This window comes from Helianthus annuus, chromosome 8, assembly GCF_002127325.2.
Source record: "Helianthus annuus cultivar XRQ/B chromosome 8, HanXRQr2.0-SUNRISE, whole genome shotgun sequence".
Classification (NCBI taxonomy): Eukaryota; Viridiplantae; Streptophyta; class Magnoliopsida; order Asterales; family Asteraceae; genus Helianthus; species Helianthus annuus.
Window position 1 is genome coordinate 41673849 of NC_035440.2, and position 13696 is coordinate 41687544.

Consider the following 13696-nt stretch of genomic DNA (forward strand, 5'->3'; position numbering starts at 1 on the left):
ATTATTATTAGTATTATTCCTGTTCCGTTTATTATACTTAGTTTTTTAAATATATTTTTTATTTTTAAATTATTGAAAATCATACACACCATTATCATAAATTACAGGTGCAATATATTTTAGTTTAAGCTATTAATGTCACCTAAGCAATATCCTAATTTTAGAACCACCATTATATATAATACTAAAATTATTAAATGTGATACATTTATAAGCCTAGCAATCATGTTCGAATGAATAATCAATAGATGAATCAATTTAGGCAAGACAAATTACATTGGAGTTCCACTTAATTTAAATATTACGGGTCAATCTAGATTGACTACAATTAAACAACGGGTCTAGATTAGGGATGACAAAAAAGCCCAAATCCGACGGGTATACCCGAAACCCGAAACATACGAGCCAGGTATACCTAAAACCCAATGGGTATGGGCTGGGTACGGGCTTAAAAAAAGAAAAAAATCTGGTACGGGTAATGGTATGAGATTTAGTGATACCCGCTCGATAGCCGGCCCATTTACCTGTAACGCCCGGCTCTTTTGTACTTTCCATTTATAGAAAGTTTTATTCGTATTTCTATTTTTGGAAACCTTGTATTCTTGTAATCGTTCCTTTCGTTGTAATCATTGTCAAACCGAGACTGGATCATTAATGAAACTTGTATTTTGTTACATTTATGTTGTACGCACTCTAATTATGCTCGTATGTTCGATTGGTGAATCAAATTGTGCTTGAACGTTATTCTTGGAAACTATGTGCTAAACTTGTAATTGAACTAAACTTATGCATTGAACGTGTTTTGAACGAGAACGATACTTAATTTCGACATTCATGCACTCAATTATACTTGGTTTATGATAATCATACTTGTCTTGCCCTTAAACAATGCTTATATGACAAGAACATCCCCTAAAACTCTTAAAAACCCTAAACTATGAACTACAGGGGCCAAATTGTCATTTTTCAAACTTAATTTCATAATCCATGTGCTAGCGTAGCGCGACGGGTATAGCCTGGTTGCTAGCGCTACGCGAGCGCCTTGTTTCGGCAGACTTGTGTTTTCTTTCAAATTTTGCACGAAATCCAACTCTCCAACCTCACCCAATCACCTTTAATCCACCTCTAATCACCTCCAATCACCTTCTAACTCTTCCATTATAAATACCCACCTTCTCCAACCCTCTTTACACTTTCACAACTCCTAAATCTTCACTAAATTGCTCTCTAATCAGCTGAGAATCTGAGTTTTGGACAGATTCGTGAAGCTTTACTAAAGTGAGTGTAACTTGCTCATTTCTCAACCAAATCACTTGGTTCTTCTTCCTATTGCTTTATTATTTCCTTGGGTTTGAATCCTTGGTTTTTCCTTGGAAGAATCAGGCTTGGATTTGCCCTAAAATGGACTAAAACTTTCTGTTTTGTTTCAAACTTATGCAAACTTCATCTAACTTGTGTGAAACACATCTCAAACCAATGTCCTAATGCTTACAACCCCTCTCATGGTTGGTTAAGCTTAAAAACATGGTTGAGACATCTGAATCAGAGGTTAAAACCTCATAAACCTTCTGTTTTAATTAGGGTTTTACCCACAAGTAATGTTCAAGTGTGAAACTTGTTGAATGTGTGATGGTTGGATTAGCTTGGGCTATCCTTCATAAGAATCCACTCATTACTTGATGTTTTACTATAGATTAGTTGTTGTTAATACTTTGATACTTGTATGTTCATGACCCTCCTTGTTGTTTATAACAACAAGTGTAGTGGTGAACAATAGAGGTGCCTAAATGGAAGCTTGTTCTTCCTACCTCATGTATGTATTCTATGACACAAAGAGGTACCTAAATGGAGACATTAATCTCCTACCTCATGCTTGAATCTTAAGACTTGTACAACTATATAATATCTAAGTTATTCTATACGTATACATCTAAGTAACTAAGACTTGATGATGACTTAATAGTTATTTGTTAAGTGGACGTTACATCATCTATGACCATGCCCTTGTTACGACTCTAATGGATCTTAGAATCCATGAAATCATACCAACTCTTTTGGGTTTCAATAGTGTCAAGAACAAGAGTTATGTGTACAAGATGATTATTTTCACCTATGTTACTTTCTTTATATTTTAAAAACTCCGAATCTATAATCTTCCGTTTACGCCAAACTCACACACCTACGTTTCCTTGTGTAGAAGGACAAGGTGCTCCAAACTAACTCATCTACAAACTTGCTCTCGGAACTTCAAGTCACCACTTGTAAACCGTGAGTATACTCGAACCCATTTTTACTTTTAAACACTTTGGGTGCAACATGTATTCTATATTAAACGCACGTGACACTTGAAACTTATTTGAAACTTACTCTATCCATTTAAACATGAAACATGAAACTTGTGATACTTGAGACTTTTATGCTATGTGAACGTTTAATCCCTGTGTGTAGTTCCGCCTTAACAATGGTAGCGCTATAGGAGTAATGCACCTCCCCGTTAGTCTTTGGGGTATTGTTAGGAGGAGACATATCAACCTCCCGTTAAACTTTGGGTTAGGTACTTTAAACGCATTGGGAAACTTGGGCTATCACTTGGACTACGTAAACTAGCACGTTGAAACTATTTTGTTATGTTCATGTTGGATATGAGTTTTTATTCTATTATGCTATGTAAACAAACTTGTATACTCGCTCTTTGCTTTTGCATTGAAACTCTATTTTAATACATGTTGCAGGTTGATTATTGAAGTATGGATGATTCATGAAACAAGTTTAGGGTGGACTAGATACACACCTAGATTAATCTATCATTTTGTTTGTTATGTTATGTTATGAAACAAAGTTGTTATTTCCTTTTGAATTATGTATGACATTTAGTTTTGAAATGAAATTTGAACTTAAATTAATTATTATCACATAGTGTTATGACGTTTTGAGCAATCTACACACTTCGTCTCATCCCGATGTTTCCGCCATCGGTTGGGGTGTGACATTACCCGAATAATACCTGAAAGTATCATATTATAGATTTCCATATATATAAACTTAGTGCATGTACTTATTACCTTCTCTATAATCATATGTGGATATGTATTTGAGCATGCATATTGGATATGGAAGCTATCACCCTTTGTTATTTGAATGTTTATGCAATTAGGTGGTTCTGATACAATTACTTAATTAAGTAATCGTTTTAATTTAGTTTGGTATATGTGGTTTGAATATGATATGTAAGTTATTAATCGTATTTTCATTTGTTATAGTCATTAAAATAGTAAACTATATAAACATCAAAGTAAAATTGCACATTTGTCCCAACGGGTAACCAAGGGCGTAGCTTTGTGGGGACGGGAGGGGGCGGCCGACCTCTACAACTTTTGTTCGTTAGTGGAGAGTATGTAGTTTTCGTATAGAATTTTTTGGGTATATACGTTTTTGACCCCCGATTTTATAGAAATTTTTGGTATATACGTTTCGACCCCCTGATCGGAAATCTCAAGCTTCGCCACTTACTATTGTTCGCCACCACCACCACCACCACCTATTGCATGTATCCTCTATTACTTAAGGGGTGACCAACACCACCGTCAACGGCCCAGCAACCGCCGACACTACCATCACCAACGACCCAATCACCACCGACACCACATGAACCATTACCAAAACCACCTCCGACGCCACCATCATCGCCACCACCGTTGTCACAATCACTACCGTTGCCGCCACAGCACGACCACCATCGTCACTCCACCATGTCGACACTACCCATCGTTGCCCCCTTCTCTAATAGCACCATCGTCACCACTGTTGCGATTACGGCCACCATCGCTGCTACCTCCACACCATCGGTGCCGCCTCCTTCGCTAAGGTATCCACCACCGATGCCGCAAATACCTGTCATCACTAGTCACCATACAAATAAAAGTAGCAGGTTAACCCATTTTGATACACCGTGTTTTATTTTTTCGAAATGACTCACTTCAAACCAAGCTAACTTTAATCCAAACCCATATTGACCCGAACCAAACTATACTCTTTAAACTGGGCCCTTCTGGCCTGAACTCATTTTCACCCAACTCGACCTCCTTGTTTTGTAAGAAGGTCGATACAAAGTTGTTGACTTGTTGTAAATCATCTAAAGCGTTATTTATATTCTGTATAAGGCTATGGTGTTGGTAGCATAAGAATATAAGAGTAAACGAAGTATGTAAGTTTATGGTATTTGTGATTACCGATCTGATATAAATATGTATGAGCTATATGCATATAGCAGAGGGTTCAAACGAGAAGAAATTGTTTGTAAGAAGAAAAATGGAAAAAATCAACCAATAATAATGTTTCATTTTGCTTAATTTAATATTTGTATTTAACTAGTAAGATTACCCGTGCTACGCTGTGGGGTTTTGATCGATTTCTATTCTGGTTCAATATAGTGGCCGAAAGAAATATACTCAAAAGAACACAAAGATCATTAATTTGTAGTTTTCCTCTTTAGTAGCTAGCTATATAAATTTGTAACTTATTTTCAAAATATATATTTTTTTTTCAAAAAAAGTTTAATTTAGAGTGCATAAATTATGAGGTGTAGGATAAATTAGGAGTTGTGTAAGATAAATTTTGAAATGTGTAGTAATTGCATAAGTATTATTTATGTAAATATTGCATAAGTATTATGTAGGATAACTTTTGATGTGTGTAACCAAAAAAATTTAGTGTGAAAGATAATAGTCTTTATTTCTAATTAATTAGTCAAATGTGGTGTTTGTTTTTCTAAAAAAACCTGTGAAGGCTTTTTTGTCTGCGCCCGCGCAGACCACACGCTGACATTGCCATCTGCAAACTGTTTGTTTTTCCAAAGACGTTTCATTAAAAAACGTCTGCGTGAGCTCTTCTTGGTGCAGGCTTGGCCCAACCACTTCTAAGATCTTTCAAGATCTGCAGAAGGTTAAACACCACCACACACCACCGTCCATCACCACCACCGTCCACCACCCACACCACCGTCTACCACCACTGTCATCCACCATCCACCGCCGCTGTCCACCACCACCACCCACCGTCCACGTCCACCACCCACCACCACCACCCACCATCACTGTCCCGCACCACCGTCTACCACCATCACCTGTACACCATCACCAGTTTATTTTAGAAGGTTACATACGTTAAAAAACAAACAACATTTTTCTTGCAGACTGCAGAGGTTTGGTCCACATCTTCTTCTACAGATGTCTGCAGATGTGGTCCGCAGACAACAGACAATTTACCTCCTAAAAAACAGCACCAAAGATAATAAATAAGATAAATGACAAAAAAAAATTATGTTTTACAATTGTGTCATTTGTTCTTTTTATTCTCAATTAAATTTTCTTCTCAAATGATCCCTTTATCGCATATATGTGTTATGCTTTCAAGGGAAAAAAGAGCAATCGCCTCTAAATTAGTGGTATCCCCTATGTGTTGTGTTATTTAACAATTTTGTAACTACAATAGCAAACTCACATATATTTTTCTAGGTTGGGCATTTCAAAACATGATAAAGTGAATACATATATATGGAGTATCTTCGGTTTTAAGCTTTATTGATATAGTGTGAGTGAAGGAAGATGATGATTTAGTGTATGGTGATGACGAAGATATGTGAAAGGAAGATACATTTTCATCAAACCGAAACTGTCGTGCAATACACATGTGACCTTTTTTTACATCAAGGCAACAATATGTATTGTGGGAGACTATTATGAAAGACACATGGTGGTAACGAAAGTCTATGTTTATTTGATGATACGGTCAAAAGGTATAGAAAACATGTATATACCTAAGGACTTTTAGAAAATTATAATCAAGTCAATGATGCATATGGAGAGATAGGTTAGGGGATACCATTTATAAGATACAAGAGTGTTTCCAATGCATAATTTAAGCATTTAGGAGCATATGTGAGGGCGCGTTGTGGTGATGACCGCCATCGGCTTTTTAGCTCATGCTTATTCGAATGAGTCAATGAAAAATATTGAAACACAAACACCCATAAAGGTCTGTTTGTCAATAAAATGTGATGTTTGAAACGTGTGTACATATGTTTAAAGTTTACAAGTATGTATCACCTAACTGTAAAACAACCCGATTAGTTAATCATATGAAAACCTTCTTCGTTAACCTTATCTAAAGATTGAAACTTTAATGGTTTAATGTATACAGGGGGTCAGTTTGAAAAAAAATGAGTGAAAATTTTATATGATTTGAGAAAAATAATAAGAATCTATAAAAAGAACTCCTTGAAAAAAATTCTAATTCGTCACTCAATATATATAGTGTATTAATAAACACTAATAAAAAAGACGTGTACTATCTATATTTCATGTGGGGCCCTGTCTTTGACAAATTGTCAACACCCACCTTCCCCACAAAACATATCTTAACTTGAGGTAGAAAAAAACCGGACACGAATAAAAAGATTTTAGATAATTATGGGCATGGTGGGCATGCGCGGTTTCCCACTATTTATTTTTGGAGCAATCAAACCCTTATACTTTTCAATGTTTCAAGTCACACCCCTTTAGTATTTAATTAACTTATACAATTCAACCACGTTGAACTGCCATGCAATCTAGTCATGGGATTAGGTAACCTGCCCCTCTCCTTCCATGCATTTGTTACTCTATATAAAGTCGCATCATTCATTCACAATTCTCATAACTCATAAACATTTAACATACTTTTCATAGCGATTACTTAGTATTTGAAAATGGTGTTCTCTTCTTCTTCTTCTTCTTCTTCAGTTCTACTGAAGTATGCACTTGTTATGTTTTTTATGGGAGTTGTTTCGGCTCAACTTTCAACTAACTTTTACTCGAGCTCTTGCCCAAAACTTCTCCCGACTGTAAGATCAGCCGTGCAATCGGCTATTTCAAAAGAAACTCGGATGGGAGCTTCTCTCCTTCGGTTGCACTTCCATGATTGCTTTGTCAATGTATATTTCTTTATTTGTTTTCTCATCCTTTTAGACTTTCTTTCAAATTTCTGAGCACACATGCGCGTACACACACAAAGCGCGGCGTGTTTGTCTATATTTACATATATAGGCATGGTCAATACACATCATATGTGTCTATATATACATATTTAGGCATGGTAATTACACATTAGTTGTGGTGAGACAAAAAAAAAATGAGAGATATAGTCATATAACACCATAATGGAATGAATGAATTTTTTGGGAAGCAAATAGCCATTTCCATTTTTTACTTTAGAATATTTATGTTAACGTCAACACACATATTAAATAAAATCACCAAGAGTATCAATAGGCAAGAATGAACCAACATTTAGTACTAGTTTTCTAGAAAATCATCATTAAGATATTCAAATATGCTACATGGTGACAACTAGTAAAGTCAAACTTAACTAATATGATTAATTATATCGTAATCATGTAGTAACGAGGCTTTTAAGAAAAAATGTTTCAAGTTTACATATATTTTATTTTAACTTTTGTTAACTATACTTACCAACATATCATTTTCGATCAGGGATGTGACGGTTCGATCCTTCTTGATGATACATCCTCCTTCACCGGTGAAAAGCGTGCAGCTCCTAACTTTAGATCCGCTAGAGGGTTTGAAGTGGTGGACAATATAAAGTCGGCTGTCGAAAGTGTATGCCCTGGTGTGGTCTCGTGTGCTGATATACTCGCTATTAGCGCTAGAGACTCCGTTCATATTGTAAGTTTCTTTTCTTATCATGTTAGTGTTTGGATTGAAAGTTAATCTAGCTACTAACCATCAAAATTAAGGTTTCAAAAGAAATGCTAACCTAGTGTTTATAATGAAGCTTGGTGGACCTACTTGGGGTGTTAAATTGGGAAGGCGCGACTCAAGGACCGCAAGCCAGGCTGCAGCCAACAACAGCATTCCTCCACCCACATCGAGCCTCAGTGCACTCATCTCTTCTTTTAGGGCCGTTGGTCTTTCGGCTAAGGACATGGTGGCTCTATCAGGTCAACATCCCCCCCCCCCCCTCTTGACTTTAAAACTAGTTAATTTTTTAAAATGTTTTATGTCAAAAAGTAAATTAGAATATTTTTTGTCAAATAAAAAAGAAACAAATGTCAACAACCATCAACTTAAATCATTTTATCCACTCTTCTCGCAACCGGACTTGTTTGGTTGAGCCTTCTTAAATCATCTTCATTTGAACCGGTCACTTACAGGTTGAACCAGAGGAATTGGCGAACCAAACAATGGTTGGGCTTGATTTAAATAAACATTTTCATATTTTATTTTTTTAAAATCAGTTATATAACCGGTCTGTCCGGTGGATCGATAAGATGACCAGTTCAGTGACCGCTTTGACCGAGTATAAAAAGATTAAATTTTAAATATTGACCGATTGATATACTATCTTGGAAACGAAAACAGGTTCCCACACAATCGGGCAGGCACGGTGCACCAACTTCCGAGCCCGAATCTACAACGAAACCAACAATTTGGATGCTTCTTTCGCTACACAAAGGCGGTCCAACTGCCCGAGAGCCACGGGCTCTGGTGACAACAATTTGGCACCACTTGATGTCCAGTCTCCAAACGCTTTCAACAATGACTATTACAAGAACTTGATCAACCAAAAGGGGTTGCTCCACTCTGATCAACAACTGTTCAATGGCGGTTCGGCTGATTCAACCGTCAGACAATATAGCAGCAACCCCGGTCAATTCAGTGCCGATTTTGCCGCAGCCATGATCAAGATGGGTGATAACAAGCCACTAACTGGATCCAGTGGAGAGATCAGGAAGAATTGCAGGAGGCCCAATTAAGAGTATCAATCAAGTTTAGTGTTTGTGTTTTTTTTAATTGTTTTTTTCTAAGATTTGAGCAAATGGTGTGGATTGAATGTTGAAGTGTTTCTAGTGTTGGTTTTTGATCATTGTACTTTTGTTTTATTTTGTCTAGATTTCCAAATGTATGTTTTTTCCCTTATTTAAAAGTACCATGTAATACTATTTTGAACTTTTTTGTGAAATTTGTTACATTGTAACATTTTCTCTTTGGGTATTTACATATATTTGGGGCACAAATCATTTCTTTTATTGTTTGGCCAAAAATTGATGAATGTGATTATTATTAACGCCAAAATAATTAACTTCGAACAAAAAGTTAAAAGGAATTTTACAACCATCGGTTTGAAAAAGTAAAATGAAACGTTACGTTTCCTAGAAAAAAAATAAAATTGGTGTGAAAAGGTAAAACAAACGTATGTGTAATCAAATTGATACGTCATGTTTACTAGAAAAAATAAAACTGGTACGAAAAGGTAAAACAAACGTCTGTATAATCAAATCGATTATTGATTAACACCGAAACATGGGCACCCTACAAGCCTTTTTGGTAAAGATTGAATTACACCATCTAATTCATGATTTACCAAAGAGGGCATCTGAGTCACTTAGTTGTCACCGATTACCTAAATATATAGGATCAAACCAATTCATAAACTTGGCTTTGGAATCTAGATTGAACATTCTATTACAAGCAATAGTGGGGACCTATTCACGTGCCAAATTAGAGGGGTCTAGGGATGAGACCAGTATTGATATCATATCGTATTGTATCACGTAGTACTAATGTCAAAAGTTAGCTAAAATTAAAACTTACAACCGTAATGTATATGTTAGGTCGGTATCATTATGATACGATATCAGTACGGTACCAGTATTCGGTACGAAAAATTTCATTCCTAGTGGGATCCGAAGATTCGTTTACCCTGGCTTTCTAAAATTGTCACTTTCCTATAGTTTGACCTACTAAATTATAATCGATAAAATGCTATTATGCATTATGTTATTTTTTTTTTTGAGTAAACTGCCATTTTGGTCCCTGAGGTTTGGTTACTTTTGCCACTTTAGTCCAAAACTCAAACGTTTTGCATCTGGGTCCCTGTGGTTTCAGTTTTATTGCCATTTTGGTCCAAAAATGAAATCAGGTCATACTTATCTTATAAAATCCTGCAATTTTGTCATTTTCCTCAGGGCAAATTAGGTCATATTTGTCTTATAAAATATGGTATTTATTAATAAATGATCATTTTGCCACTGCAGAAAATGACAAAATAATAGGATTTTATAAGACAAATATGACCTGATTTCATTTTTGGACTAAAATGGCAATAAAACTGAAACCACAGGTACCCAGATGCAAAAGGTTTGACTTTTAGACTAAAGTGACAAAATTGACCAAACCACAGGGACCAAAATGGTAGTTTACTCTTTTTTTTAATCACTTTTAATTTAATCAAGCTCATACGGATCTAATTGTCCAACAATTCCTATTATGTATATATTAAACAAATCCATGCCAATAATAAACTCATGCGTTTTATGTCACGTACCTTCACTAAAAGTTTAATTTTGGGACCATGCATGAGAATTTAAAGGTGCACCATTTCTAGAAGCGGCTAACATTTGACAATGGGTAATTCTCCTTAAAACAAGAGTTCACACATCCTCCCAACAACACCATTAGGATTTAGGAGTTTAAAATTAGTTATTATATAACCATACAAAAAGTAACTTGGCCTACCTTATGGTAACTCAAAAGTTGTGTCTCTTTACATCACACCCTTAACTAATACCCTTGTCTTAATAAACACATATAGGCCTGTAAATGAACCGAACGTTCATGAACTTGTTCGGCGGGAAGTTCGTTTATGTTCGTTTACTTAATAAACGAACGAACACGAACAAAAAAATTTGTTCGTTTAATTAAATTTAATTAAATGAACGAACATGAACACACCTTGTGTTCGTTCATTTATGTTCATGAACGTTCGTTTATGTTCGTTCATTTATGTTCATGGACGTTCGTTTAAATTTTAGTAAATACATAAATAGTTAGATTTATATAAATATTAGGTTTTTTAACTACTTATATTGATATGACTAATTAGTATATTTATGAACTCTAATTTAGATGTGTTTTCGGATGAATTGTAATATATTAGACTTGTTTGTTTAATCATGTTAATTTATGTTTGTTTATGTTTATTCAAATATGTTCACTTAAATGTTTTTTTTTTTTTTGTTTATGTTCGTTTGTGTTCGTTAATGTTCGTGAACTGTTCGTTTAGACTTTAAACGAACGAACATGAACGAACACGAACATGCCCGATTTCTTAATGAACGAACATGAACAAAAAAATGTGTTCGGTTATATGTTCGTGTTCGTGTTCGTGTTCGGCTAAAGTTAAGGAACGAACACAAACACGTATATGTTCGTGTTCGTTCGGTTCATTACAGGCCTAAACACATAACTCAAACCAACATATCTACACACTCCTTAAATATTACCTTCCAAACCAACATACACACCCCTTGAATAATACATTTGAATTAGTTAACACTTTTAATCTAAAAATATTTGAATAACCTTTTCAAAATTTATGTTCCAAAAATAATTGAATAACCTTTTCACAATTTCTGAATCAACGTGACGATGGGATTTTTTCATAGCAAGGCACCGATTCATTCACTTAGGAGGTTTTCACCGTTTCCACTTTGTGTATTTAATAGTTTTCTCCTTTCCGCACGCATCTAACAAAAACCATGAACATCGTTCTTTTCCTCTTTACTCTTTTATTTCTCGCTTTCTATGTGACAACGGGCCAATGGATCGCCCCATTTACCCGTCTTGGGATATTATTATGTAGGCCCAACAGATAAGGTCCAATGATATAAAACTTGCCCATTACGGTTTCTCTATTATAAAAATGGGCGGGAAAAGGAACTTCAGAGAAGACAGCATGCAATTAATGAATGATATGAAAGGCATCTCCGGCTGGCATAGTACTGCCAAGCCGGTATCATTAAATGAAGACGATAATCTTCCCGTTGGGGCTCAGACACGTGTCTGAGTTCCCCAATGGTGCTCAGAGTCCGTTAGATCATCTCGTAAATATCCCACTTGCAAGATAAGGCCTCTCGGTTATATAAGAAAGGTAAGAGATGATCAAAAGAAAAAAGTCCAAGGTATCTCACTTAATGCTTCATTCCCTCATTTACTCTCATGATACTCACACAATAAATATACCCCCACACACATCTGATTCACACCATAGAGAAAACATTCCGGTGATAATATTCATCGGAATAAGCTTCTCATACTCTCCGGCAAGTTTACTTACTATCACGCTGGAGCTTGGTCACGGATCCCCCCTCCGGGGTCCCCGTGGCGAGGCTAACGGTTTTCTTTTTTGTAGCACTCAAAGGCTGGGATATTCCGACGTCAGCGAAGACCCTTTGAACGTCATCAGGGATTTGGGTATTCGACATTGGCGCCATCCGTGGGACTATTCAGTCTAGCTGGTATTCTCACTCCAAAACACCGACGTAGGATACCACTTGTAGGATCGTTTTCCGACCAATACGAGTCGATCAGAAGAGTTTTTGCTCAATACGAGAGGCGGAAACAAACATATTGAGTCAATTCAGCTAGATATTCACTTTAAACTGTCTTTTGATTGGTTTGACAACGTTTTACAGCAAGTAGACACTTCGGCAGCAGCTCGGCACTGAAACCGGAAAGTTACAAATGAGATGGCACGATGGGTATTTATAGGTGAGCTGGTTTCGCACGAAATAGCTCAAACGAAAGTTGGTTTCACACGAAACACTCCAAGCAAAATCAGTTTCATGCGAAATCATCATTTCGTGTGAAATACCCATTTGATTTCGTACGAAATGACATACATGTCATTTCGTGCGAATTACCTTTAAACACTGATATCTCGTTTTTCGTGCCCTGATCTATCTAATACAAAACAAGACGTGATACAAGACGAAGTCGACAGACGCATGCACCAACAGACTCCCCATTGGATGTTGACGAAGTCTTCGGTGTCGAGTCTTCAATCTTCAGTCTTTATCAGTCTTCTTCTCGAACTCTCCCGAAATATTTGACAATGTAAAGCATCCTCAATATCTCTTCTCTTTTCATTTCCAAGATCTTAACCTGGCTCTTATCTCACTCTGATTCTCTTGATCAGATCTCTTGATTTCTTAAGTTCATCAGCATCATCAGCTTGTCTAATCCACAGATCCACGATCAGAACCTGGCTCTTCTCATCTACAGACTCCCCCTATCAATAAGCTGGAATCAGGATCGTGACCTGGCACACATGCTCAGGATCGAAACCTGGCTCTCTCTAATCACAGACTCCTCAGGAATCGAAACCTGATATACCTGCACATCCTCTACCTCAAAATAAATTTCACAAATTTAAAATTTGACAAATTTATACATCACTTACAGGTATTAATCAATAAATGATTTTACAATTTCAATCTCTAATGAACCACTTGTAAAAATAACATTTTTCTTTTCAAACAATCTTTCATCTCAAACAAACTCTCTCCCAAACCTTTTGTTCATCATGTTTAGCACTTGGAATTTTGAAAATCAGCTTTTCAACATCAGTTATCGAAAATAAGATGAAATAAACTCTTTTTGGATTTTCAAAACTTTATGCTAAAACACACTAAAATCTTTTTAGATTTTTGAATATGAAAGAAAATACAGAAAAGAAATATTTACATACAATAATTTTGTGAGTTTGTGTAAGAGGATCATATCAGTTTATGAGACAAATCATCAACACCATTAAGCTTTAAACATTTTAAGTTCTAAACGATTCACTTAGATTGTCA

The 13696-nt window shown here is 35.9% G+C and overlaps 1 protein-coding gene across 1 annotated transcript; it reads left to right on the forward strand.

The window, feature by feature from the left end:
- Nucleotides 1-6699: 6699 nt before the first annotated feature.
- On the forward strand, nucleotides 6700-9050 carry LOC110872743 (peroxidase P7). Its single transcript, XM_022121608.2, has 4 exons — nucleotides 6700-6970; nucleotides 7530-7721; nucleotides 7831-7996; nucleotides 8418-9050. Exons 1-4 carry the CDS (start codon nucleotides 6746-6748, stop codon nucleotides 8810-8812), a joined length of 978 nt encoding a protein of 325 aa, XP_021977300.1. The 5' UTR covers nucleotides 6700-6745; the 3' UTR covers nucleotides 8813-9050.
- The last annotated feature ends 4646 nt before the right edge of the window (nucleotides 9051-13696 follow it).

What these genes read in the sequence shown, in the direction of transcription:
- LOC110872743 (XM_022121608.2), top strand. Translation starts at nt 6,746, where the DNA reads ATGGTGTTCTCTTCTTCTTCTTCTTCTTCTTCAGTTCTACTGAAGTAT. An exon ending in TCCATGATTGCTTTGTCAAT is followed by an intron (nt 6,971 to 7,529) that starts GTATATTTCTTT and finishes ATTTTCGATCAG; the next exon opens with GGATGTGACGGTTCGATCCT. An exon ending in CTAGAGACTCCGTTCATATT is followed by an intron (nt 7,722 to 7,830) that starts GTAAGTTTCTTT and finishes TTTATAATGAAG; the next exon opens with CTTGGTGGACCTACTTGGGG.